Genomic DNA, 26,480 nt, shown 5'->3' with positions numbered 1-26,480 from the left:
TGCCAACCAATAGATAGATGGATCCCCTGACTGGGGGGGGGGGGGGTTAGGAGGGTTGGGGGGGGGTCATGTGAACAAGGCACAGAGCCCAGATCAGCAGTGTCACTGCACTCCTGAGTGTAGCCACCTTGAGGGTGGAAAATGGCCCACTTCCAGTGACAGTCAGCAAAGAAGCTGGAGGGGAGCTTTGGCTCCAGGGAGCTGGGAAACCCCTTGGCAAAGAGCAGAGAGATGCAAACCATACTTTGGTGTGAAAGACCTTTTGGGGAACCCTTTTCTACCTGCCTCTCTTTTTGCCACCTGAGTTGGAAGGCTCTAAAGAGCTGCGGTGATCAAGAAGGCTAGATTCAACCCTGGACTTCAGAACACTGTCATTCCAAGCCCACCGCCACCTCAGTTGTCGACACTTCCGGGACCAGCGTTTGGGCCCAGAAAGAAGGAGCAGAGGAAAGTCCTGAGACACCCCTGCCAGCCAGTTTCTGGTTCCTATGGCTTCTGTTCACCCTGTCAGCACTAAGGCCATGACCACGTATCCATCAAGACAAGATTTGTTCAGACTCTCTGTTCTAGACCAGTGTGGTTGGTGTTCAGCTTGACTGCTGATCAGGGACATCTGTAGGCAATGTCCACGGTTAGCCTCAAAGTGGCCTTGACTTTATTGGAGCCTTCGGGGGGGGAAAACTAGTATTACCTTGCAAGTGGTCACAGACTCAACCCCATCTGCACACCCCATCAATCTGAACTAGCCAGCCCTCACTTCAGGCAGGCATGGCTAAGTGACCTTTAGGCCTCAACCACTGTGTCAGGAAAGAGCTATTAGAATTACAGCCTAGAAATGATCATTATCATTTACATTCTCCCCTATTTTTCTTTATTTAAAAAAAAATGATTTTTATTTTTATTTATTCATTTGGAGAAAGAGAGAGCAAGCAACCGGGGGCCGGGGGGGGGGGGTGCAGAGAGAGAACTCCAAGCAGGCTTCTCGCTGTCAGCACGAAGCCTGATGTGGGGCTCCAACCCGTGAACCGCGAGATCATGAGCTGAGCTGAAACCGAGAGTCAGATGCGTAACCGACAGAGCCATCCAGGCACCCCTCCCCTATTTTTCTTAAGGTTTATTTATTTATTTTTGACAGAGAGAAAGCACGCAAGCAGGGGAGGGGCGGAGAGAGAGAATCCCAAGCAGGCTCTGTACTGTCAGCTTAGAGCCCGATTCAGGGCTCCAGCTCACAAACTGGGAGATCATGACCTGATCCAAAACCAAGAGTCGGACACTTAACCGACTGAGCCACCCGGGCACCCTACATTCTCCCCCGCTTTACAAAAGAGAAAACTGTGGCCCAAGGAAGCAGAGTTGCCTAAGGCCACACGGCCAGTTAATGGCAGTATCTGAACTAAAGCCCAGGCTCTTTTCACTATGCTGTGCTGCGACCACGGAACAGAGGAACTGCCCCCGGGGTAGGAATTGTACTTTTTCACTAGTTCCTCCTTTATTCCGCCACCTTGGCCCCATGCCTCTCAGCCTTTCTGCAAGCTCTGCCAGACCTGGGAGGGGTGGAGCCCGAACGGCAGCTGCTGTGGGTCTAAGAAAAAGTCAACAGAAAGCTATTCATTTGATACTCTCTTATACCACGAAGTTTGTGTAACCAAAAGGAGGTCAAGGTTGATAAGAAAATACAAGTCTGGGCAGGGTTACCCGGAAGTCTCAAAGGTTGCTTGCACCTTTAAGGTACCTTCCTACCTCCCCAAGCAGTATCCTACCCAAAGTGGGTGTTCGGTTACTGTTAATGACTGATTGCGAGGGGACAAAGCCATGGGGCACCAAGAAGCCCTTCTGTATCTTTCCGCCGTGAAGAAGAGACATGTCGCCCGTGGCATGCAGGTGGCCGGGAAAGCCAGAGCAGTCGGATGTCATTCCAGCTGGATGCCTCCAGCAACTCTCAGCAAAGAAGCTCTTCCTCATGGGCAGAGCATGATGTCGGATCGGGATGGTGGCCCCTGTAAGTGCAAAGAGCCGTTGTGTCTGCGATTAACCACTCACCTGATGCTCTCATTGATGTGTCCTTTTACTGGGCCAGAATTTGCCAGTACTCCTAGGTCTGCTGGTCAATACCAGGGATGACCTGGGGTGGGAGGGGTAGGAGGAAAGGGGGCCTTAGCCAGCCTCAGATGAGGATGTCATTACCAGTTAGGATTAGAAATGGACTTCTTTGGCCCAAGAAGTGAGTTGGATGAACCAGGCTTCTTGAGCCCATGCTCAGTAGTCCCAGCTGGTAGGTGCTGTACTTTGAGAGGCAGGAATAGCTTTACAGAGATAAATGTAAAAGGTGGAGATTTGTGTATGTACTACCTCCTAGCGAGCATATGTGCACACATCGGAGCCCAGATGGATATTGTCTAATTCAGAAGGGTCACCTTCTCAAAGACTCGGAAATCATTGGGTCTCAAGGTCAGCATTTAGGAAAGGGGACAAGGGCGGCTCAGGACCCAGCTTGCATGACACCTCCTTGTACCCCCGTATAGTCAGAATACAGGCACCGTGCTGGGGCACCTGAGTGGCTCAGTTGGTTAAGCGTCCGACTTCAGCTCAGGTCACGATCTCATAGTTCATGGCTTCGAGCCCCTGCGTCGGGCTCTGTGCTGACAGCTCGGAGCCTGGAGTCTGTTTCGGATTCTGTGTCTCCCTCTCTCTCTGCCCCTCCCCTGCTCGCACTCTGTCTCTCTCTCTCTCTTAAAAATAAATAAACATTAAAAACTTTTAAAGAAAAAAAGAAAGAATATAAGCACCGTGCTGTGACCCCTGGTATAGGGAGCTGTCTCTGCCCCTTCCGGCTCACCGAATGAATGGCTGGTCTGGACACTCAGACACTAGGCTGGCCAGACTCTTGGAGGCGAGGCACCAGGTTATTCTTCAGGAGCGCATCAGTCACCCTTTCGGTGAGTGCTTGCCAAGAATGTCACGGTTGTAGGCTCTGGCAGGTACTAGAATATAGAAACGAGGATAACTGAGGTGCTGCCCTCGAGGAGCTCACTGTGGTGGGGACGGGGCGGGAGGAGACAGACCTTGCAGGTGCTAAACAATGAACCGTGACTGAGGAGGCTGGAGAGGAGCCAGGAAGATGTGGTGGCCCGGGGACCCTCCTTGTCCTGCGGGGCCCGGTACGGTCACACACACAGCTCCTCGGAGGCAAGGAGCGCCGCCTCCCATTCTGCAGGTGTCCGGATGGGAACACCCTCAGCATTTCTCATCTTGGGCTCTTGTACCACTTGTCAGCCTGGAAAAGGAGCTTGAGAACAATCTGGAAACCTCAGCACTCTGGGAGAAAGGAGCATAGTTGCAGAGGCGTATGGCAGTCAGGAGAAACGTGGGCTTGCACATGGCTCAGAGCAGAAGCAGACCACAGAGAGCCAGCCATTAAAGACGTGGCTGACTTCTCCCAGCCTTCCAGGCTGGAATAGAGAAGGCGGTGACACAGTGACCGATCCCATGTGCTTGGTGCCACTCCGACACAGGTTCGTAGGCAGATAATTCAAGGCCTGACCCATGACAGTGCTTCTTAATAACCAAGTTCAGCATTCCAGAAAAGCCTTTCCAGGGTTACGACGGTGAAAGCCTCGTGAGGGCAAGGACCTTGTCTGTCTTGGCCACCGTGGCATCTTTTGGCCAGCACAGCACCTGAAGAATGGGAACCACTGGCTAAGTATTTGTGGTCAAGTGAATGTACAAGAGTAGCATCCATATTCCTCCTTCTAGGCCCTGACGGCCTGAGAGAGCCACAGGCTATTCACGGTTTCCCCTCCTTTACCGAGGATTACTCTGAGAGCCTCTGGAATATTCCCCGTTATCCCACAGGTCCCAAGCCTTTCTTCCCTTCCCAGAGGAGGGCAAGAATGTGACTGTATTATAAAGGGCTGTATTATACAGGGACGCGTCAAAGTCACCTTTGCTGCTCATGTCCTCAAGTCGTCCCTCAGGCCAGTCGGCCAAAGGGTATGGTATGGCAGCATCTGAAATGAAGCCATGGGCAGGGTTCCACTGCCACGGTGCTTCCTTCCATTAACCCCCGCGCGTTGGAAGTCTTCTGTGGAAAGCCGAGTTGTTTGGGTTTCTTGTTTATTCTAAGGTTCCTCAAACTAGTTCCTCAATTTCAAAACCAGTCACCAGTGACTACAACGAACTTGGAGCCTCCTCCCTTACAGGGAGGCTGAGCCTGTCTTTCTCCATCTGCTCTGAATTACAGGTAGACCCTGCTCGAAGCCAGTGCCACTTGGGAAAACCAGAGACAAACCCAGGGAGGAGGGGAATAAGTGGTTGTATTTCAGTGGGATTAACCGTAGCCCAGGGAACTGCTCCCTTGCTCGGAATCCAATTCAAAAGGTTAAACAAGGAGAGCTGTTTTTCACAACCAAATGTTGCTTGTAATGATGACCTCAAGGCTTGGCAAGATCCAGAAGTGCATTTTGACTCATCAAAAGAAAGCTGATTGTGTTTGGCATGATTCTGGTGTCGGGGGCAGTTTATGGCACTGTAATCTTTGGAAATTGATCATTACCGAATGGTATCCCCTGCAGGCCCCCTTAATCAAAATGTTTAAATACACAAAATACCCCCACAGAACACACTTGAAATTTTTTTTACACAACATACATTAAAAATTCCTTGCCAGTTTAGTGTATAAAATGAGGCATGCGTGTGGTTGGGGTTTTTTTTTTTTTCCCCCTTCAATACTACTCCCCTCCCCCAACGTTCTCCTGCATACCAATTCCATAATTGTCTGTGTGGGTCAGTGAGGCCCCAGTGGCATCTTCGATCCGCCATTGGCTCTCCTCCTGCAAAGGATTCAAAAGTTGAATTGAAAATGCCATCGTAACACTTCTTTTAAAGCGTCTACAATGCTCTTTATCAGGGGCCTGGAGGACAAGGTACTGGCCATGTTTATGAAGACGGTAGCTGTTAAAAAAAAAATAACCTAGGGGCGCCTGGGTGGCTCATTGGGTTAAGTGATCCACTCTTGATTTTTTGGCTCAGGTCAGGGCCCCTCCCTGGGGTTTGCTTGAGATTCTCTTTCCTGCTCCCTCTGTCCCCCACCCCCCTTCAACAACAACCACAAAAATAACCAAACAACCAAACCAATAACAACAACCAAAGCGAAATAGCCTGGAGCCAGGTTTTCTAAAATGAATGGCTGGAGCACCTGGGTGGCTCAGTCCCTTCATTTTGGCTCAGTTCACGATCTCACCGTTCGTGGGTTCAAGCCCCACGTCTGGCTCTGTGCTGAGCGCAGAACCTGCTTGAGATTCTCTCCCTCTCCCTGTCTCTCTCTTTCTCTCTCTCTCAATAAATGAACATTTAAAAACATAAAGTGAATAGCAGATTTGAACTTTGTCATAGAATGGGTCCTTGTGACGGGCCCAGGTATGTATTAGCTGATACCTGTGCTGGGCGTGGGTGGGCTAGGGAACGAACACAAGCCTGCCACGTGTCTTGCTAGGAGTCTTCACTCCCCATCGCCGTTTCAAGTGTCTTTTTTCCAGAACGTCGGCCAACTGCGTTTATGCTCCCTAATTGAGATGCTTCCTCCTGAGTCAGTCCCTGGGTTTCTCACTAATAGACCTTTGGCTTGTGGCTGCTTCTGTGTGGGGGTCTCAATTCTTTTTTTTTTTTTTTTTTTTTATGTTTATTTATTTTTGAGATAGAGAGAGACAGAGCATGAACAGGGGAGGGTCAGAGAGAGAGGGAGACACAGAACCTGAAGCAGGCTCCAGGCTCTGAGCTGTCAGCACAGAGCCCGACGCGGGGCTCGAACTCACGGACCGTGAGGTCACGACCTGAGCCGAAGTCGGCCGCTTAACCGACTGAGCCACCCAGGCGCCCCCCAATTCTTAAAGCTTAGATCATTTGAAAATAGGGCATCATGGTTAAGAGTATGTACTTTTTGACATAAGAGTCCTGTGTACAAATCCCACTTCTGCCACTTCCTTGCAGAGTAGCCTTACACTGATCTCTTGACCCCCTGAGCCTCAGTGTCTTCCCCCACATAAAGGGGACAATATTAGCGCCTTGTTCACAGCGTTACTGTGAGGGCCCAAGAAATAGTACGTGCGTTACCTGATAGGTAGCATGCAATAATAGCTGCCATTATTATTTTTATTATTATTGACAACCGGCGAGTAATTAATGTGTATACACATAGCAGCAGCTTGTTGAAAACACTTGAAGATGTCCACAGGACGGCTAATTTCAGCGTGAGCTGCCCAGGAATTCTGGGTCCCGGGTTCATTACGCACCGCCCACAGCTCGTTCCTTAGTGCATTCAGAGCTGAGGCACGCCAGCAGAGAAAGAAGCTGGAAAGCACGTTTCGAATGCACTTCAAAGAACATCCCCCTGGTAGGTTGGCCTTTCCTGGCTGACTGCTTCTGCCCTGTGGTCTCAGGATTCTCCCCTCCTATTCTGACAGCGTCTGTTCCAGACCTTCCTCCTGATACTAAGGCTGCTGGCTAGAGGCTTTGCAAGGTAGATTTCAGCGCTGCAGAGGCAAGGACTTTCAGACAACTGGTACTTCCAGGCCCAGAAGGGCCTGCTCATCTTGGGACAGCTTCCTTCTGACTGGAGGCTTTGCTCACGTTTATAGAGCACCTGCTTATTCCAGGCACAGTATTGGGCATTTAGAGATAGCTTCTTGCATTTAATTGGCCTGTAAAATCCTGTTGTTTGAGCATCCCTGTTTTACAGATGAGACATCCGAGTCTCAGAGTAAGTGATCTGCACCTGGTCACACACCAGAGTGGTAGAGGCTCCAGTTCAAACTCGGATCTTTTGACTCCAAGGCCATCCTGTTAATGTAGCTAAGATGGCCGTCCTCAGGATTATTAAGTGATACCTTGGAATAAATGACCTCCAAAGGCCCTCTGATCCCAAGATCGTTGTGTGATTGCTTTATCATTTATTTATCCAGCCATCCATTCTCACCAACTAGATCATAAGCACCTTGGAGGCAAGGATAGCATCTTTCTAGTAAATAGCTGATATAACGTTTGGGAACCCACCTGTCCCGGACTGATCGATGCTGCCTACTTTGCTGACACATAGAAATGAGAAAAGAGCAAGCCCACGATGAAAAGGGTCACCCAGAAATTCCAGCCCCAGATATTTACCACCCAGAATTAACCTATAAAAGTGCACAAAGAAGTAAATAAACGGTTGCAGGGGGAGTGGTTTTGTTTTTCGGTTTTTGGTTTTTTTACGGTATTACTTACAAGAGTGAAAAGTTGGGAACGATGTGCAAGTCCATCCGTAGAGGAATAGATGAAGAAATGGTGGTATATTTATACCATAGAATCTTATGGAACCGTTAAAAAAAATGAGAGAGGGGCGCCTGGGTGGCTCAGTCGGTTGAGCGTCCGACTTCAGCTCAGGTCATGATCTCACAGCTCGTGAGTTCAAGCCCCGCGTCGGGCTCTGTGCTGACAGCTCAGAAGCCTGGAGTCTGCTTCAGATTCTGTGCCTCCCTCTCTCTCTGCCCCAACCCACTTGCATTCTGTCTCTGTCTCTCTCAAAAATAAACATCAAAAAAAATTTTTTTTTAAATGAGAGAGATCTAACATACACTGAAATTTAACAGTATCCATAATCTATTGTTAAGTGAAAGATGTGACTTGTACAATATTATGTATGTAGGGGCGCCTGGGTGGCTCAGTCAGTCAAGCATCCGACTTTGGCTCAGGTCATAATCTCACAGTTGTGGGTTTGAGCCCCACATCAGGCTCTGTGCTGACAGCTCAGAGCCTGGACCCTGGTTTGGATTCTGTCTCCCTCTCTCTCTTCCCCTCCCCCAGCTCACGCTCTGTCTCTCAAAAATTAATAAACGTTAAAAAAAATTAGAATATTGTGTATGTATAAGCCTGTGTTTCTTTTAAAACCAGTCCCAAACTCTATGTTTGTACATGAATGCTAATGGACCTAGAAGGATTTATACCAAATTTAAGGGTTTCTTACATTGTAGGGAGGAGGCAATGGGGCAAAGCTTGCTTTCTTGCTTTCTTGCTTTCTTCCTTTCTTTCTCTATATACTTGGTATGGTTGAAATTTTCACAGTGAACAAGTATTACTTTTGTATTTGAAAACAAAATATAGATTAAAAAAAAAAAAGAAACCAGGTCAGATATTACATCAGGAAGGTAGGAGAGATTAGCCAGAACAACTTGCCTTCTTTGGGTTTCCCAGACTGAGCCCACCCCTCAGGTCCCACCCTTGACGTAAGCAGGGAAGGAGGGGCTGGTGGCTTTCTGTCTAGTCCAGGGCCGCTGTGTGTCCCCTTGTCTGTGGGGCCACTTGTGCGCACAAGTGTTTCTTCCATCCAGCACTAACACAGCCTCAGCTCCTGCAACGCTTGTCTCCCATGACTATAAATAAAAGCAGGGAAGCAGGGGTCATCAGAGCTGAGGACGGCTGACAGGGCCACCTTCTACTGCTTGAGTCATAACTGATAAAACCCACAGTCCCCAGCGGGAAACAAGAAAGAGAGAAGAATGAAAACCAAAACCAGAAGACGGACTTGCCCGTCTCCAGCCTTCTGTGTTAGTAGCCGTGCTCCCAGAACTCACTGACCGGACCACCGAGATTCTGGTGAGGTTTCCACTGGGGGCAGGAGGCAGCCATCACGTATTTATGAAGGCCCCCTCACAAACACGGGCCAGAATGCCTCTTAAATTCTTATCCTATACCAAGAGACCCTTTTCTAGTCATAGCTTGTTTTTGTTATACAAAGTAATACTCCCCAGAGGACATCTCTGGTGGGACATACAAGAAACCACTAACTGGGATCCCCTCAGAGGGATGGGGGAAGGGTGAGAAGGACTAACACTTTTCACTGTATATCTTTTCTGTTTCGTTTTTTTTTTTTTTAATGACTTGGAAACATTATCTGTTAAAAAATGAAAACAGAGGGGCGCCTGCTGGCTCCATCGGTTAAGCGTCCAACTCTTGGTTTCAGCTCAGGTCATGGTCTCACAGTTTGTGAGTTCAATCCCCTGCTTGGGGTCTCTCTCTCTCTCTCTCTCTCTGTCCCTCCCCCACTCACTCTCTCTGTCTCTCTTGAAATAGATAAATCAACTTAAAAAAATTTTTTTAATTAAAAAAAATGAAAACAGAAAAGTAATACATGATTGTTGGAAAAAAGTGGAAAAATTAAAAAAGTTAAAAAAAATCAAAACACCACTAAACCCCAAGAGAGAGCTGTTGCCGCGTGTCTATGCTAAGTGTCTGCATTTTCATAAAGGTTGATGTAATACGCGGACGGACACATGCTAGGCGGGGTCATACTTTAGATATAATTCTGAATCCTTTCTCTGTTACTTCTGTGTTCCATTGGCATTTTTCCATGTAGTTAAAAACTATTTGTAAACATTTTTAATGGCTGTACCATCATTTATTTAATAATTATCCTCCCCCTGTCATTAGACCCTTTTGTTCCAGTTTTATCATAAAACACCATGAGCATTTCTGATTTGGCACCTTTTTCCATATTTCTGTTTGCTCCATACCTAGACACAATTCTCTGAGTTGTGCGCACGAGAAATGGCTGTCTTCTCTTGGTGTAAGGGTTTCTCATTTCCAGAGTGTTTCATCTGCATTATTTCATTTGATGAGTAAAGAGTGTGAGAGTGTGGGGCGCCTGGGTGGCTCAGTGGGTTAATCATCCAACTCCTGATTTCTGCCCAGGTCATGATCTCACAGTTTCGTGGGTTCGAGCCCCGCATCAGGCCCACGCCAAGCCTGCTTGGGATTTTCCCTCTCTCCCTCTCTCTCTGCCCCTGCCCTGCTTGCACTGTCTCTGTCTCTCTCAAAATAAATAAACTGAAAAAAAAAAAAGAAGAAGAAGAAGAAGAAGAAGGTGAGGGTGTGGTTAAGGGCCAGGGAGATGGTGAGGAGAGCCCGTTCCATAAGCAGTTGGAAATGGAGATCGTTAGTGCGATAAAACCGTTGGGAGGGACTTCCTGGAGGCATAAGTCGCCAGCTTGGTCCGTGAAGGAAAAGCAGGATGTCCAGGGTGACCCACACAAGGACATAACACACATAGGGACCTGTCGATTTGAGTCCCATGCAAGTGGGGTGTGGAGAGACCAGACTGGCCAGCGCCAAACCCTGTGTTTTTAGGGAGATAGCGGTCGGACAGATTATGGACCACAGAATTGATACTGGGCCCAGAAGCCGTGCCCAGCCAACAGATATCTCTGAACCTGAGGTTATGTTAAGGATGTGATGTTTTGAGATTAGCTTGGGATGGGAGGAGGTCTGGGAGAAGCTGGAAGTGAACAGACACGAGGTGGTTGCCTCGACCACCTGAAGGGGCCTATGGACCGCAGTGTGTCTGCATGTGTGGGGCCAGCCGGCGTCGGCAGCCGTGTAGTGGCAGTCGGGGGATAGTCGGAAATTTCATTCCATACATTGTGTTTACCCCGGCAGTTTGACCCGTGGCCTTGGCGAGACCGAGGTTTTGCGGGCATGTCAGGTTTTTATTTTACAATTGATTGGTGAGATTTTAATGATTGATGTACGTTCACATTTCCTGTCCTCCTCAATGGGAAACGCTTAGGCGGAAACTGCCCTCCTGGGAAGCAGGCCTCAAGCTGGCGCGTGAGGCCGGTTTGGAGATTCCTCCGGCTGAGTCTCAACTCAGGGTGCTGCTTCCTCCTTCCTCAGACGTGTCTCTAGGTCCCAGAGCTGGCTCAGCCTCTCGGCCTGAGGGAGGGAGTTAAGCCAGCCTCCCCCAGGCCTGCGGCTTTAAATGCTGTCAGCCCTGGCAGGAGATAGGGTGCTGGGAGGTGGGGTGGATGTTCTGTCCTGAGCGCACAGTTTACATTTAAACGCCCACGTCCACCCCCCTCCCCACCCCCACCCCCGTCTGCCCCTACCCCTACCCTGTGGGTTCTTCCATCTTCTGGAACTCCGCCTCTGAATTCTACCCCTCTGGCTAAGAATTAACCCCTGCAGTTGCATCGGGACCAAACACATTTCCGTGATCTGGTACCCAGACCCCATCTGCAAACTCCTCTCTTGGGGCTCCCGGGCCTCAGCTTTGCCCACCAGCAACTTTGAGCTGTTTGCGGCTCCTTCTAGACTCACCTCAACTTTTGCCATTCCCTCCACCTGCAATACCTTCTCCTTTTTTCTTGGGCAACTGTTGCTCGCCCCTTGAGATGTAACCCGAGGGCTTTAGGAAGCCCCTCCTGACACACACCAGGCTGGGCCAGGTGCCCCTCCACATGTCCCCATTACATCTGCTGTGTGTCTGTGTGGGTCATTGTGTGACCATATTGTATTGGAATTTTCTTTCTTTCTTTTTTTCATTTTTTAAAATGTTTTTATTTATTTTTGAGAGAGAAAGAGAGTAAGAGTGGGAGCAGGTGGAGGAGCAGAGGGGGAGGGAGACACAGACTCCGAAGCAGGCTCCAAGCTCCAAGCTGTCAGCACAGAGCCCGACGTGGGGCTCGAGCCCCTGAACCGTGAGATCATGACCTGTGCCACTGACTGAGCCACCCAGGCGCCCCTAAACATTTTTTTTTTTAATTCCATTGTTAATTTAATTGACCCACGTGTCATAGGGATTCCTGCATCTTCCATTGTTTCTTGTATCTCATTTCTCTGGCTTGCGTTTCTGCTTGCCAAAGCACATCCCTCGGGGACTATTTCAGTGAAGGTAGCGCCGTCTTTCCTGGAATTCTTGTTTCCATGTGTACGTATTTATGTGGGGGTTTTGTTGTGGTGGTTTTAAGAAAATGAAATGGCCTGTTACAACTAATCCGGTTGAAAGTCCTGACATCCCGGTGGTGTAACTCGACTAGAACTCTGTCCAGCGTATTGCTGATTCCGCCTTTACCGGAGATCCCTCATTTTTGGCTCTCGTGCTTCCTGCCTACCCAGGCTAAGAAATTATTGTGAACAGTGGGCCAACCCTGTGAGTAAAATAGAAGCAGGAATAGACACATGGGTAAAATCCTGCTCAGTTCCTTGATATTCCAGGTACTTCTGCCAACAAGTTTTTTTTTTTATGTTTATTTATTTATTTTTGAGAGAGAGAGAGAGAGAGCAGAGGAGGGGTAGAGAGAGGGGGAAAGAGAGAATCCCAAGCAGGCTCCTTGATGTCAGCATGGAGCTGGACACGGGGCTCGATCTCAAGAACCGTGAGAGGGGCGCCTGGGTGGCTCAGTTGGTTAAGCGTCCGACTTCGGCTCAGGTCATGATCTCACAGTCTATAAGTTCGAGCCCCGTGTCGGGCTCTGTGCTGACAGCTCGGAGCCTGGAGCCTGCTTTGGATTCTGTGTTTCCCTCTCTCTCTGCCCCTCCCCTACTCTCTCTCTCTCTCTCTCTCTCTCTCTCTCTCAAAAATAAATAAACATTTAAAAAAAAATTTTTTTAAGAACCGTGAGATGGTGACCTGAGCTGAAGTCAGGAGTCAGATGCTTAAACACCTGAGCCACCCAGGCAGTGGCTCAGCTTTTGTTCTAGAATGGAACTGGGAATACTTAGGTCCTAGGGGAAGGGGGCAGAAAGCTTGAGCCCTAACCCCATGGTAGATACTCTAGTTGTGTAAATTGGGCCTCATTTGTTTCCACAGGCAGCTTATCTCTTAGAGCCTTAACTTCTTCGTCTATAAAATGGGAATAACGTCACCAACGTTGCAAGATTCCTGTGAGGTTCCTCAATAAAGGAGACAAAGCACATAGCACAGGCCCTGGCATTTAGGGGACACTCACTGAACGCTTGTGGGGTGAATGAAGGTGCTTCATTGAGGGGATCGGTTATAAAGGATGGGTGAGGGCCAGACGGATAGTAATAAAGGAAGAAGGTATTGTCTACTAGAGCAAAGGTATTGTCAGAGTGAGCAAAGGAAAAGAAACAGAGGCTTACCCATTGCTGCTGCGCTCAGGCAAGTGAAAGAGACAGATTGGCTGGGACAGAGGCTGGGGGTAGGGGAGGTTAGGGAGAGCGGGCAGGGTAGAAAGGGGAGCCGGGGCTGAGTGTACATGGGGATCTCTGGATCTGCCAGGCCAGATGGCTGTTTTTGCCAGGCCTGCTCACGCTGCCTTGCACTTGACCTTGGTTCCCCTTCCTGCACAGCCCCTCATTCTTGATAGGCAGAGGCCAGCCCAGTGCGGCCTAGTGGCCAGGCAAGCTGAAGGCTCAAAAGAGGAAGCATCAGAATAAGATTGGTTTTCAACTCATATCTTATGAAGGAAGTTGAGTCATTCTGCTTCTGCTATGTGTCCCCTCTGGGCATTCAGAAGAGGATAAGTTTGTACTTCCAGATGAAATAGTCACGACGGGGATTTGCCCCGGTCTGCCCTGGTCCCTCAGTGGACGTTTCCAAGATGACCCTACGAAACGGAGATTTTTATTTCCCTTTTATATACAGAGAACCGAGGCTCAGTGCGTTGAATGCCTCAGCCACGGCTGGAAACGTTGACTCTATGATGCCAACACGGAGAAGTCCCATCGTCTCAGTGGTGGCATCTGTGAGCCAGGCGCAGGGCAAGAAAACGAACTCTGATCCAACATCTTCTGGGGGCCGGGCAGATCGCCTGGCGTGTCATGTACGCTACCTCACCTGGTTCTCAAAACAAGTCGGGAGCAGCTACCAGAAGAATCTGGGCGGTCTGCTCCAGGTTGAACATGCAGGCTTGGAGACAGCCACGTGGGTCCAGCCCCACCTCTGCAGCTTGTAGCTGTGCGGCTGTTCTGGCAGGCCACTGACCTTCTCCAAGCCTCGGCCTTCACATCCGAAAATGAGGTCCATAAGGGTAGGTGCTTAGTGAAATTCGACAGTGTTGATTCCGAATCGGTCATCCTGCCCTCCAACGATCCTGACGAATCAGTTGCATCTGGTTGGGGAACAAATCTAGTTGGGGAACTAGAAGGAACCTTGGAAGATTTCCCGGGTCACTGGCTTTCAAGCTTTCTTCCTCAGAAGAGAGGACCTCGGCTTCCACGGAAATCCTGGGCGGATGAGAGAAAGCTGACCGTGGGGGGGGCTCCCGCCCGCCTTCTTTAGCGGGCACCTCTTTCTTAATGTGAGCCACGTTATCATTTGCATGCTTTTAGCTCTTTTATATATTGGGCATTGAGCTAGGATTTCATTTGACAAAAATGGTCTCACTGCCTTTTTTTTTTTTTTTTTGTTTTTTTTTTTTTTTTTTTAAGTTGCCAAAGCTAGAACTCCTATCCTCTAGTTCCTAGTCTGGTGTTTTTACTGTACTCACTAAAAGAGGGAACTGAAATATGATACATTTTAGAAAGGTTATCATCACTGAAGATCAAATTAAAGCATATTTTCGGGCCTTCCAGTTAATCGGCAATTCATTTAGTCTAAACTCCTGTCCCAGGATCCCAGGAACAGAAATTTTGCTGTTGGAGAAAACATTACTATCCTAGCCTTAAATACGAACTGTCTGTTAGGACTTTCTGCAGTGATGGAGATGTTCTCTATCTGCACTGTCCAATATGATAGCTAGTGTGACTGAGGAACTGAGTTTAAATGTGATTGAACTTCAGTTGATTTAAATGTAGAGAGCCACATGTGGCTGCCATTTTGGACGGCACAGCCTTACAGTATAGAGCAGGAGTCAGATGGCAGTCTCTGGCCCCTTGGCATCAGAATCACCCAGAGAACTTGTCACAAGTACAGATTCTGGGCTTAACGCCCAGCAACTGATTCAGTATGTCTGGGGCGAGTGCATTTTAAAACTCATCAGGCCATTCTAACTTGGAGTCGGGTAGGAAACTGCTGTGTTTTTGAGCTCTTCCTTGACACGAAGAGCAATGCCAAAATCAGGCATTAACCCTGGTCTTGATCTTCTGGAGAGACTATGGTAACCTTCTGGGGAACGTCAGACCCTTAAAAATTATGATGGAAGCTGTGGACCTCTTCTCTGGAAAAATACAAACTGCATGTAGTTTCTGCGGTTCACAGACCATCCTGAAGCTGTCCTTGAAGCCACATTAAGAATTCCCCAACTCGGCTGGGGCACCTGGGTGGCTCAGTCGGTTAAGCGGCCAACTTCAGCTCAGGTCATAATCTCACAGGTCGTGGGTTTGAGCCCCACGTCGGGTCTGATACTGAATAAATTCCACGCCTTTCTTTCCCCTTTTGTTCGTGGCCTTGTCAGTGAGCTGAGTGGGTGTGGCTATTGCCAGGGCCCACGTCTTCAGCCCTGTGAGAGAGCAGAGGGGCAGAATGCATTTGAGACCTGAGTGGAGCTGGGGAGGGCGTCCAGACTTAGTAATGGATCAGGATTTTGACACGCCTTCAAAGGCAGAGGCGCAGCTGGCCCCCACTCGGTCTTCACCCCACAAGCTGCGGGAGAGAGAAGGGGCAAGGCTGTAGGGCAGCGGTCCGGGGCAACAAGCCCAGGGCTGGAAATGCCACCCGGCCGTCAGTCCCAGGCTTCATGAGAACCCCGGTTTTTTGTAGGCCAGGCCCCTTACAGAAGTGGGGAAGGAGGCGGGGGGAGGGGGGGCAGCAAGCGTGTGTGAATGTGTAGGAGACCTGCCGTCAGGCCAGAGTATCCTGAGAATAGCTTCTTGAACTTGGAGGCTGTCAGCGAGGGTCTGAGTCACGGTCACATGGCACAGGAGAAGCCGTACAGCTCCCAGGCCGTGATTTTGTGGCCCTGGGAGGTGAGGGTCAGCCTGTTTTCCCGTGCCCTTCACAGGTTCAGCTGCCAGCTGCTGGGTTAGTTTCTCAACGGCCTGCTTGTTCCTCTCTCTGCCTGCCAGGCTGTGGGATGAGTCATCAGGGAACTGCAGAGGAGGCCCTTAGCCCGGCTGCCTCAGCCTCAGCTTCTCTGGGCCTGGGGAGCCCAGCATGCTCATGGAGGGGGATCAGAGCCCCTGGCCAGCGGCCCAGCTAACCCCCAACGTGAAAGGACGGCTCCTGGGGGAGAGGGGCCACCCCCCAGCCTCTCTGGAGGGCTCTAGCTCACGATGAGCCATGTCAGACAGAGACAGCCCCGTGAGCCCAACGCAGCCAGTTCTCAAATAGCTGGGTGCCCCTGCAGCAACCACTGACAGCTTGGCCTCATTTGTCTCACTCCTCAGATGGAACTTTCTCTTTATCCCTGGTGCCTGGGATCATCCTGTCTCTGAGGGTCATCCTCCGATTCCCCCATTCAGCCAACATCGATCGTCTCGTCCATGCCCCGCCGTGCTATACTCTGAGGGCACCATTCCTGCCCTCAGGAGCCTTCTGACCAGGCAGGGCCGTGAGTTTCCCCCTTGAGTTTGCCTGTAGCACAGGAGACTTGGGGAGGGGGCAGTACAGCCTGGAGCTGGAGGTTCCAGGCTGTGGTCCTGCAGTGCCACACGAGGCTGGGTGACCTTGGGCGAGTCTCCACCTGGTTTGCATCAGTTTCTTCAAGTGAGAATGAGATTAAAGCACTGCTGAGGTCCCTGCAGGCACACCTCTAGTGGTGTTAGGTCCGGAGGGCTTGGGGTTCGTTTTTTGTTTGTTCGTTTGAATGTTTGTTTGTTTGTTTGTTTGTTTGTTCTTGAGAGACAGAGCATGAGCAAGGGAGGGGCAGAGAGGGAGGGAGACACAGCATCTGAAGCAGGTTCCAGGCTCCGAGCTGTCAGCACAGAGCCCGATGCAGGGCTCGAACTCACAAACTGGGAGATCGTGACCTGAGCCGAAGACAGACGCTTAACCGACTGAGCCACCCAAGTGCCCCGGGGTTTGTTTCTAAGACCCCATTTTCCCTGGTAAAGAGGCTGAGATAGGTAGGCACTTGGAAGTCAGAACACCCCTTAGACTTCTTAAGGTCATCAGGTAACAACAAGACCTCCCATGCAGCCTCCTCAGCATCCGAATTCGGGGTCACACCCAAGCATCTGTGCTGAAAGCTGGAGCTGCTCTGACTTCAAAGCCAGCAGACCCTTGAAGGCAGAGATGAAAGGATCAAGTTAGTAGTGACCAACAAGCCCATCCCACCCTCACCCTCCCGCCCAGTGGAGCTGGTTCAGTGCTTTGTGGCCATTGCAGGGAGGCAGACTCCAGAGGAAGAGGGCTTCGGCCTTGAGATGCCCATCCCCCCACCGTCCCATGTCAGCTTCTAGCCACCCAGGGCAAAGGGCCAGCGGTGTAGAGGTTCGCCTTCACACGGCCTGTCTTTCTGCCCCACAAGCACATGGAGGCGTGTTCCAGAATGAGCGCACTTACAGCAGGGAACACTCCCGTCTGTTAGCAACAGCTTTAGACCAACCTGCCAGCAGAGAGCACTTAATTAAAAACCTGTCTGAATGTGATGCCTTCTCAGGCTTGGTCTAAAGCAAGTCGTGACCCAGGAGGGACCTACGCTTTGGGAGTCCACAGTCCTAGTCTTTAAAAAGGTTCCCAGATGGGAGCAATCCCAGATCGGCGCAGATCTCTTTCCTGACAGTTCTAGTCCACATGCCGTTTGCACAGATTGCCTCAGCGCCGGGCTCCCACCCCTTTGGGGCTTCCAGGGAACACACAGGGCCGCTGGAGAGAGAGCCCAGAGAGTTGAAGCCCTGTGCTTTGTCTTCAGATTTCTAGAGGTACAGGTTGGCGTTGGGGGCTCTAATACAAATTCTACTACTAATGTTGCCTGGAAGAATGAGAACACATAAGTTGTCGGCAAATGAGTATTACAGATGGAAGCATGGCAGTTCCTTCTGGAAGGCCACAGACAGATGTGTCCTGGGAAAGGAGTCGAGTGCAGGCGCTGTCATTTGCGTACTGATTTTTAGACTTTGTAACATTTCGTGTGTGTGTGTGTGTGTGTGTGTGTGTGTGATGCATATATGCACACATAAATCTGTATACACACACGCACATACATTTATCTACCTCCTGCAAGAGAACAAAAACTTAATTCTCCCCATTTGGAAAAGAGCCATCGTGGCCAGTGTAGACATGTCCTCTAAGAAGGCAAGTCAGTGGGGTGACTGGCAGTTTTGGAGTATGGAATGTACCACCGTGTTCTGAGGGAGCAAAATTCACCATAAAATGAACCACAGAAAACGATTCGGCCAGTATTTGTAAAAGCAAGAATGAACCAATCCCAGATGTCGGTGCCGTGGTGGTTCTGGAGGAAGTGGGCTGGAATCCTCCTTGTGGGCCGAGTGGGGGAGTCTGTTTGTGGTGGTGTGCTGACAGGACCAGGGGTGGGGGCCTGTGCCACAAGGAACAAGAAAGGTTGACTCCTTCGTCACTTGGGCTGTTTGGAAGGTAAATGTATGAGGCAGAGAGCCTTTCCCCCCGCTTTTCTCCTCCCACCCAGCCTGGCCCGGGTCCCCGTGGGATCCGAGAGTGACCTGCTCTGCATCTGGTCCCTCAGGGCGAGCGTGAGCCTGGGAGATGGCAGTGATGGAAATGGCCTGCCCAGGCGCCCCTGGTTCGGCGGCCGGGCAGAAGGAGCTCGCCAAGGCCAAGGAGAAGACACAGGCGATGGGCAAGAAGCAAAACCCCGCCAACAAGCTCGAGGCCGTAGAGAAGAGCCCTGTGTTCTGCGGGAAGTGGGATATCCTGAACGACGTGATCACCAAAGGCACAGCCAAGGAAGGCTCCGAGGGAGGACTGGCCGCCATCTCCATCATCGCGCAGGCCGAATGTAAGGGCCCGGGCTGGGGACAGAGAGGGCAGGTGGGCGGGCCTACAGGTGGGCACGGTCCCTGCACCAGGGTGGCACGGCGCAGGGGTGGGAGGTCAGGGCAGCGGCTCTCTGAGATTTTCACAAGACACAGCCTGGGGGGTAGGCCAAGAATGAGTCGAAGCAGGAGCCATAACGGTGCCGGGGAACAGAGCACAGAAGGGAGGAGTGGTGCAGGGAGGCTTTTGCCCGTCACGACCGGAGCAGGGGAAGAGAGCTGGGAGGCTTCACAGGTCCTAGGGCTCTTGGCAGGATCGTCAGGCAAGCCATTAGCCTTGTGCTGTGACCTTGGGCAGCCTGAGCATCTCTGGAGAGGCCCCAGACAGGAAAGGCCAGGTCTCCTGGAAAGCCCCTCTGGGGCCTGTAGGCCCTTCACCACCTTCCATGCTGAGGTGGCCCCACCCTAGAGAATGAACACCTCCTCTTGGGCCTGCTGAGCCAGTTGAGGGGACATAGGCCATTCCAGGGCGGGGCCTGGTCTGGTCCTTTCTGCTTCCACCCAAGATACTTCAAAATGACTCTGCCTGGTGACTGCCGCCAGAGCCTGAGAAACCCCCAGGTGCCTGGGTGAGGCCAGAAGCCCTCCTCTCTCTCTCCCCTGCCCTCCAAGAGGCTTTCTCAGGGGAGAGCCCGGCAGCTCGTGGTGGCATTTTCCCACCTATACACATCTTGCCCTGAGTTCCGCTTCCTTCTGGCTGGTTTTTGAGAAGCGATGAGAGAATACAAATTAAAATGGAGTGAGCGAGATGCCCGTGGTCATAATACACGCATTTACACACGTAACAGACGTCCACAAGAGCTGATACTTACTGAACTGTTACTACGTGCCGGGCACTCCGTTGGGTGTGTCATATGTTATATAGATCATCTCAGTTAAGGGCCACGGTGAAGTGAGGTGGGCACCCTTATCACCCGCTATTATCAGCATGCCCTTTGCTCTTGTTGGCGGGGGGGGGGGTGGGCCGGCAGGCAGGTGGTGAGGCCGAGGCACGGCAGCCCAAGAGGGTATCTGTAAAATGTCTGTCTCCTCAGTGCCGAGTCCCTCTTCTTCCTCTCCTCCTTTCTGCCTGTCCAACCTCTCTTTTCCTTGACTCACAAGGTGAGAACAGCCAAGAGTTCAGCCCTACCTTTTCAGAGCGGATTTTCATCGCCGGGTCCAAACAGTACAGGTAAGGAGGCCAGCTTGCATGGGGCCCAGGGAACTGAAACCGCGTCATCCCTCCTCCCCCAGCTGCTCGCTCAGGCCGCTCCCAAGTGACCCCTGGCTCCCTCCTCCAGCACCTGTGGTTCAGCTCTTGGAGCCCGCCCAGGTTTTCCTGGCTGAACCGCTCTGTCAGCCAAAGAAGCTTTTCAAAAGCTTTTCATGGCGTGTGGATGACTGCCTCTGGGTCCCATCAGCTTGACGTTTTATTTTTATTCTCCTCGGAGTCCTTGCTGCTCCCCCTCGTTTCCCATCAATAGGGAGGGTGCTGGGAACAGGAGTCTTTTTCCCACCGGTGCGTGACCGTGAGTGCAGGCGCCGAGGGGCCGCTCGAACTATGAGAGAAACCTGCTGGTGTCTTTTCCCCTTCGAGACACACCCAAGGAGGGATGAAGGTTTGGGATCAGAAAGGGACCGACGGATTCACAGCTGGGGGGCCCGTGGAAAGGAGGCTAGAAGGGGGCTCAGTCTGCTCCCCGGGCTCCCCATCCCCAAAGATGGTTTTTGGCCAGCTGCAGGTTGAACCTGGAAAACAGCTCCCTCCTCTACCAACAGACGGACTTTTTTGTCATGGGGATTTGGAAAGCGTTCGTGATGAAAAGGTTGTGGGGAAGGCTGCTGCTTTTGCACCAAGAAATGTTCAGTGTTTGATCCGATTCCTTATGCCGCCCCAGACGCCTTTCGGCCCAGAGTAGGGGGTTTCTGATGGGCCCATTTCTTTCAGGTGCCTGGGAGAAGCCCATAGGCCTCTAGCAGTCCCCCCCACCCCACCCCCCACCCAAGACTGGTGTGAGTCTGCCTCCTTTGCGGGGGGCAGAAGATGAGGCCATCTGAGGGGGGGGCAGCTAAGGTTGCGGCTTTCTCAGACACTATTCTGTGGCCAATGCCTTAATGCCTGGCAGGGGGAAAGCCAGCTTGGATCCATGGTGGTAGTGAGCCTGTAGGCTGTCGGAGGAGGGGAGGCTCCCCTGATACCAGGCATCAGCCCAGCCACGGTGTCTGTTTATACAGCAGCTTACATTCCCAGAAACCAGGTATCTCCAGGAACCAGTGGTGCCCAAACTCAACCGTCCCTCCGTCCAGAGGCAACAGAAACAGACTGTTGTCAGAGCTGAGAATGCCCGCTGGGGAGTGTGGCCCTCCTAGCCACACGCCCCCCCGACCCCGGGACCTCTCCAGGGGCAGCCCACCCTGGAGAGCGGTGAGAGAACCTCACATCCTCCCATTCCCCGCCCCCCCCCCCCAGAGAGCCGTGTGCACCCCATCACGGTAGTAATAGCTGCTGTCTATTGGAAGCTTGCCTTGGGATCAGGCGCCAAGGTAGGCTTTCTAAATGAGCGGTTTCCTTTAAACCTCATCTTCCTCTGCATGGCAGGAAATCCTACACCCATTTTATAAATGAGAAAATGGAGGCTCCTTGGGGCTTAGGAACTCACCCACGTTCACACAAGGACTCCCTGGGCTGGGATCTGAGCTCAGGTCTCCACGACTCTAACTGCAGTTACCCGAGCTGTTCCGCCTTCCTGCCTCCTCACACTCGACGTGCGTATCCGTCCCTTTTGACAGCCAGTCCGAGAGTCTCGATCAGATCCCCAACAATGTGGCCCACGCAACCGAGGGCAAAATGGCCCGTGTGTGTTGGAAGGGGAAGCGTCGCAGCAAAGCCCAGAAGAAACGCAAGAAGAAGAGCTCCAAGTCCCTGGCTCAGGCGGGAGCGGCCTTGGCCAAACCCCTCCCCAGAACCCCGGAGCAGGAGAGCTGCACTGTCCCCGTGCAGGTGAGCCCCGCCAGCGCCCCCCAGGCCCCAGGCTCGTGGGGCCTTCGGGACGATGCCCGTGCCTCAGCCTGGCCCTGTGTATGTACTACCACCTGTGTTTTCCCCCACAGGAGGATGAGTCCCCACTGGGCCCCCCATATGTGAGGAACGCCCTCCAGTTCACCAAGCCTCTAAAGGAGCCAGGCCTCGGCCAACTCTGTTTCAAGAAGCTCGAGGAGGGCCTGCGGCCGGCACTGCCTCGATCAGAACTCCACAAACTGATCAGCCCCTTGCAATGTCTAAATCACGTGTGGAAACTCCACCACCCCCAGGATCTAGGCCCCCTGCCCCAGCCCGCTCACCCCTTCCCCTACAGCAGACTGCCCCATCCCTTCCCGTTCCATCCTCTCCAGCCCTGGAAACCTCATCCCTTAGAGTCCTTCTTCCTAGACAAACTGGCCTGTATAGACAGCCAGCAGCCCCTGTCCGGCCCCCACCTGGGCAAACTGGCCTGTGTGGACGGTCAGAAGCCTGTGCCCGGCCCACACCTGGAGCCCGGCTGCCCGTCCCGGGGCCCGTATGACAAGTTTTCTGTGGAGGAGTACATGGTACACGCCCTGCAAGGCAGTGTGAGCTCAGGCCAGGCCCACAGCCTGGCCAGCCTGGCCAAGACCTGGTCGGCAGGAGGTTTCAAGCCCCAGAAGCCCAGCCCTGAAACGATGGACAGCGAGGGGGTCCTGCTTACAGAGGTAAGCCATCCCCCAAACACAGGTACATGTACCACCCGCTCTGGGGCCCAGAGCAGCAGCCGGCCGTCAGGCAGGACCTGTTCTTGTGGGGGGGGGGCGAAGCATCACTGGAAACCTGCCAGACCCTTTTTACTTCCCACCTTTGCGGGGAGTCGGGGTGGCGGGGGGAGTGGGGCGGGGCATAGTCTTCACTCTGTATCGAAGTATCTGTATCGTCATCAGATAGGCGGAAAGTGCTCATCCCTGGCGAGAGGCGGTATCCTGCTCCACCTCCAGATCATTCTTCAGGCTTTTTAGATATTTCTGCTTTGAGTTCTTCTGAAGTTATTGCCGAACTTATTAAGTTATTGCTGAAGAGTGTGTGTGTGTGTGTGTTGAATGATACACATACTGAGAAAGAGGAATAAGCAAGCATCAACTGCACATGTTCCCTCCTGACCCCTGCTATGAAAGACGAGGATTTTGACCATCTGCATATCCCCCTGGCCTTCCTCTTTCCCTCCAGTGCTCTGCTGGAGAGCTTTATAACTCTAAGATGATTTTACCAGACTTCAATTTCTGGGGTTTATTCCATCCATCTTTGACATGATCCCTTATCCCCCACCCCTCTTCATGGTCTCTTCCCTTTCTTCTACCTTATAGCTTCGGAGCTATACTTTTGGTCAAGGTTGTTGATAGTTCCATTTCTTTAAAGTTTGATTTATTTATTTTGAGAGAGAGGTTGGGGGCCGGGGGTGGGGCAGAGAGAGAGGAGAGAGAATCCCATGCAGGCTCCGCCCTATCAGTGCAGAGCCCCGTGCGGGGCTCAAACCCATGACCTGAGCCAAAGTCAAGAGTCAGACGCTTAACCGGCTGAGCCTCCCAGGCGCCCGACAATTCCATTTGTGTCCCACAACCGCAAGTCTGGGGAGAAGGATCTTTCGCCACAAGGGTCGGCTTAGTTTGGGCAGCCGGTGAGGCTGTCCACTGCCTTCACTTTATTCCTGTAACTCCCTCTGGTCCTGCCCCTGCAGAGCCCTGCCTCAGACCCGGGGGTGTCTTTGGTGGTGAGGGCTCTGCCCCAGCAGCCTGGCAAGGACGACCAGCCAGAGAGCCTTCCTCACTGTAACCCTTCGTCCCGCCCGCTGCCCTGGTCACTGAAACTGGCTTCTGTCTCCTGCCAACCCCAGAAACTCAAGCCGGTGGATTATGAGTACCGAGAGGAGGTCCACTGGGCCACGCGCCAGCCCTGTCTGGGCAGAGGCTCCTTTGGAGAGGTGCACAGGATGCAGGACAAGCAGACTGGCTTCCAGTGTGCGGTCAAAAAGGTAGGCCCGAAAGAAAAAGGTGCGCCTGGGCTCCGGGGGCTGCAGAGGGAAGCCAGGCAGGTGGCTTGTCGTGTTCCTTCTGCTTTCTTTCAAGGGCAATCACAGGGCAGCCATGGCTCTGGCTTGTTAACAGAGCCTGGCTGTCGCTGGGCACCCTGGGGTCAGCTGGAGCCGGAAGGGAGCAGTCTCGGTCACATGTCCCGGCCTGGGAGCTGCACTTGGTGTGCGTGTGTCAGATGGAGTATGCAAGTGTGCACGCGTCCTGGGCCACTCCTGATGCCGGGGCCCTTAGGGGCAAGTCCAAACCTGGAAGGTGTTGGCTCGTCGTGCAATTCGTGTTGAGCTGAAACCCCTAAACCACATAGTGGGGCTGCTCACGCCTGGGCCAGAAGGTAAAAACCACCACAATAATAACCTGCCCCTAACGGGTGCCTCTTGGACGAGGCCATGCGCTTGGGACGTCAGATCTGATTTCGGTTTGGGCTCTGCCTCCTGCTGGTGGGAATAATAGGTCCTGGGAGGTGGACCTTATGAGGAAATGAGACTTAGCAAGAGACCCAGGCTTGGCTAGCTCCAGAGTCTGGCTGCGATCCACTCTGTAGGAAGTGGGCAGGGGAAGAGACTCATGGTCCTGGGAATCGACGGGAGCAGGGGCGTGAATCGCCTCCCCTGCTCCCTCGTTTCACCAGGGTAGCACCGGGGACCGGAGAAGGTAGCGTGCCTTGTCTAGAACCAGAGAGCTGGGCCTGGAGCTGAGGCCTCTTTGTGCCGCAGCAGAACACAGACCTTGGTGCTGGCCCTGCTCCCCTTCAGGTGTCTTTTCTCCTACCCCCACCCTCAGTTCACCTTGACTGGAAGCCACCTTGTCCTCGGCCCAAACTCAGCCTCAGAGCTAGCGCCCAGGACCGCAAGAGGCTGAAATGAGAAACGTTTCGAGGGGCCGTTTTCTTGGCCCGTGACAAAAGGAAATAAGCTAGCTCCCTGGTAGACCTTGTTTTCAAGCAGGTCTTGTCAGGGACCCTCTGCTCCCCCCGAAGGGAAGAGGACCAAAGGCACGCTCAGCCCCGCGGCTGCTTGTGGCTTTCAGCGGTGAGGACGCAAATTGTGATATGAATACCCTGAATACCCTGGCTTTCTTGGCTTGTAGGTAGGCCGGGATGTTACAGTTGGAGAGCTTGGGCCCCCGGGTGATGGGCTGAGAGGGGGACTATCCATAGGTATTACCCCAAACTTCAGACACACTGTGTCAACGGAGCGGGCCCCACCCCCGCCTCCCCCCGCCGGCCCAGGCACGTGCTGAGTGCCTGCCAGCGTGGGCCGGCATTTCCCACTGGGTGCCAAGGCCATGTGCCCTCCCCAGGCCATCGGAGAAGGCTCAGCTGTCCCTCCTGAAGGCTGGGTGGGAGGAGAGCGAGAGTATGAAGTGTCCTGGAGTCCAGTGCCCAGCGCTAGGGGAGCTTAGTCACTGGGCTTCTCAGCTGTCGCCCTGCTGAGGTTCTCCAGGGTCCCAGGCAACAAGGAAAACAACCCTGATATAGTAGAAGACAGATACTCCATTTCTCACCTCCCCAAGGCAGGCGGAAAAGCTCCAAGCACAAGGAGTAGGCTCCCCAGGGCCAGAACTGGCCTCTTCCAGAATCTGCCTCCCCGACCCAAGAGCTCAGTGGGGTGGCTTTGGGGCCGCCCACACAGCTGCCATCGGGTGGGCAGACAGCCCCTCCTTTCTCTCCTTTTTCTGGGGGGGGTGGGGGCGGGATGTAGAGCAGGCACTGGGGGAGGGGGCAGGGATCAGCGGTCAGAGCGGGTCTGTGCACTCTCCAGTGTTCCCCGAGGAAGATCCAGCATGTGGAACAACAGCACTTCCTTGGTCCTCCTTCTAGAACATCCATGGCCTCGGGTCAGATGCTGACTGGTCACAAGTCCAGGGTTTAACGCACGGGGGTCTGTTCACTTTGTTAAGGCCTTGTTTGATCTTTTAATGGCAAGTAAACACAGGCTCATTATAGAAGATTTCAAAGGATACCCCAAAACACAAAAGTCCTTGTTCCCCAATCCCGTTCGCAGAGGCAGCTGCCCTTTGACATCTTTTTAGACTTTTTGTGCATACATAAACATGTAGTTGCTTTTATTAAAACGAGACTACTCTAGAGGCTGTCCTGTGCCATATTTTCCATGTGATCGCATATCGTGGGCACAGTTCCTTATTGGTACCTCCATGTCTCTCTAGTGCTTTTTATCAGCTGACGTAGAAGTTCGTATCCTCGCCAGTGGATGAATTTATAGAACGTGTGAGCTCCTGGAACTTTGTTCAATGGTGTATCTGTGTGTGGCACACACATTTTGGATGGGGAAGCGTCCGTTATCATGTATCAGGTGTTAAAGACGTCTGTGGCCCAAAGAGGGTTAAGAACCATTCATTTAAGAACATCTGGCTCCTGCATGGAGTTCTGGGAGCCTCCTTTTGACTCTGCCTCCGATTGGGTTAGTGTGGCCTTGGCCCAACCCAGCCGTTACCAAGCACCTGGTCTGTGCCAGATACGGCGCCAGGGGCTAGAGGCAAAGCTGCGGAATCCACACCCCCGGAAAGGCTCGGCCACGTTGTAATGGGGGATGGACATTTACATGGCATAAAGGTGGTAGAAAGCAGCCGTCAGCAAGGTACACCAGTGAGGGCAGCCTGGACGAGCGCTAAGAAGGGGATCTAGGACTGAGGGGAGAGTATCTCCATGGCGACGAGGAAATGGGGGGACCCCTCTGTTTATTCGACTACAGTGCGCCCAGTACTGTGAGTTACTTTTCACG

General features: G+C 52.3%; 1 protein-coding gene across 2 annotated transcripts in view; it reads left to right on the top strand.

Moving 5' to 3' along the window:
• The window catches only part of MAP3K14 (mitogen-activated protein kinase kinase kinase 14), a 43,881-nt gene that overhangs the window by 5,453 nt on the left and 11,948 nt on the right, over positions 1-26,480 (top strand). The window contains exons 2-7 of one of the 2 annotated variants that reach the window (XM_040497863.1): positions 16,096-16,259; positions 18,354-18,626; positions 19,765-19,834; positions 21,433-21,643; positions 21,754-22,371; positions 23,541-23,678. In XM_040497863.1, coding sequence (XP_040353797.1) covers positions 18,374-18,626; positions 19,765-19,834; positions 21,433-21,643; positions 21,754-22,371; positions 23,541-23,678 — 1,290 coding nt within the window. In that variant the 5' untranslated portion in view covers positions 16,096-16,259; positions 18,354-18,373. The remainder of the gene's footprint in view (positions 1-16,095; positions 16,260-18,353; positions 18,627-19,764; positions 19,835-21,432; positions 21,644-21,753; positions 22,372-23,540; positions 23,679-26,480) is intronic. The other variant, XM_040497862.1, reaches the window with a different exon arrangement.

Source organism: Herpailurus yagouaroundi, unplaced genomic scaffold (genome assembly GCF_014898765.1).
Source record: "Herpailurus yagouaroundi ecotype Mexico unplaced genomic scaffold, PumYag 189, whole genome shotgun sequence".
Classification (NCBI taxonomy): domain Eukaryota; kingdom Metazoa; phylum Chordata; class Mammalia; order Carnivora; family Felidae; genus Herpailurus; species Herpailurus yagouaroundi.
This window is presented reverse-complemented; position numbering and strand designations above follow the sequence as displayed.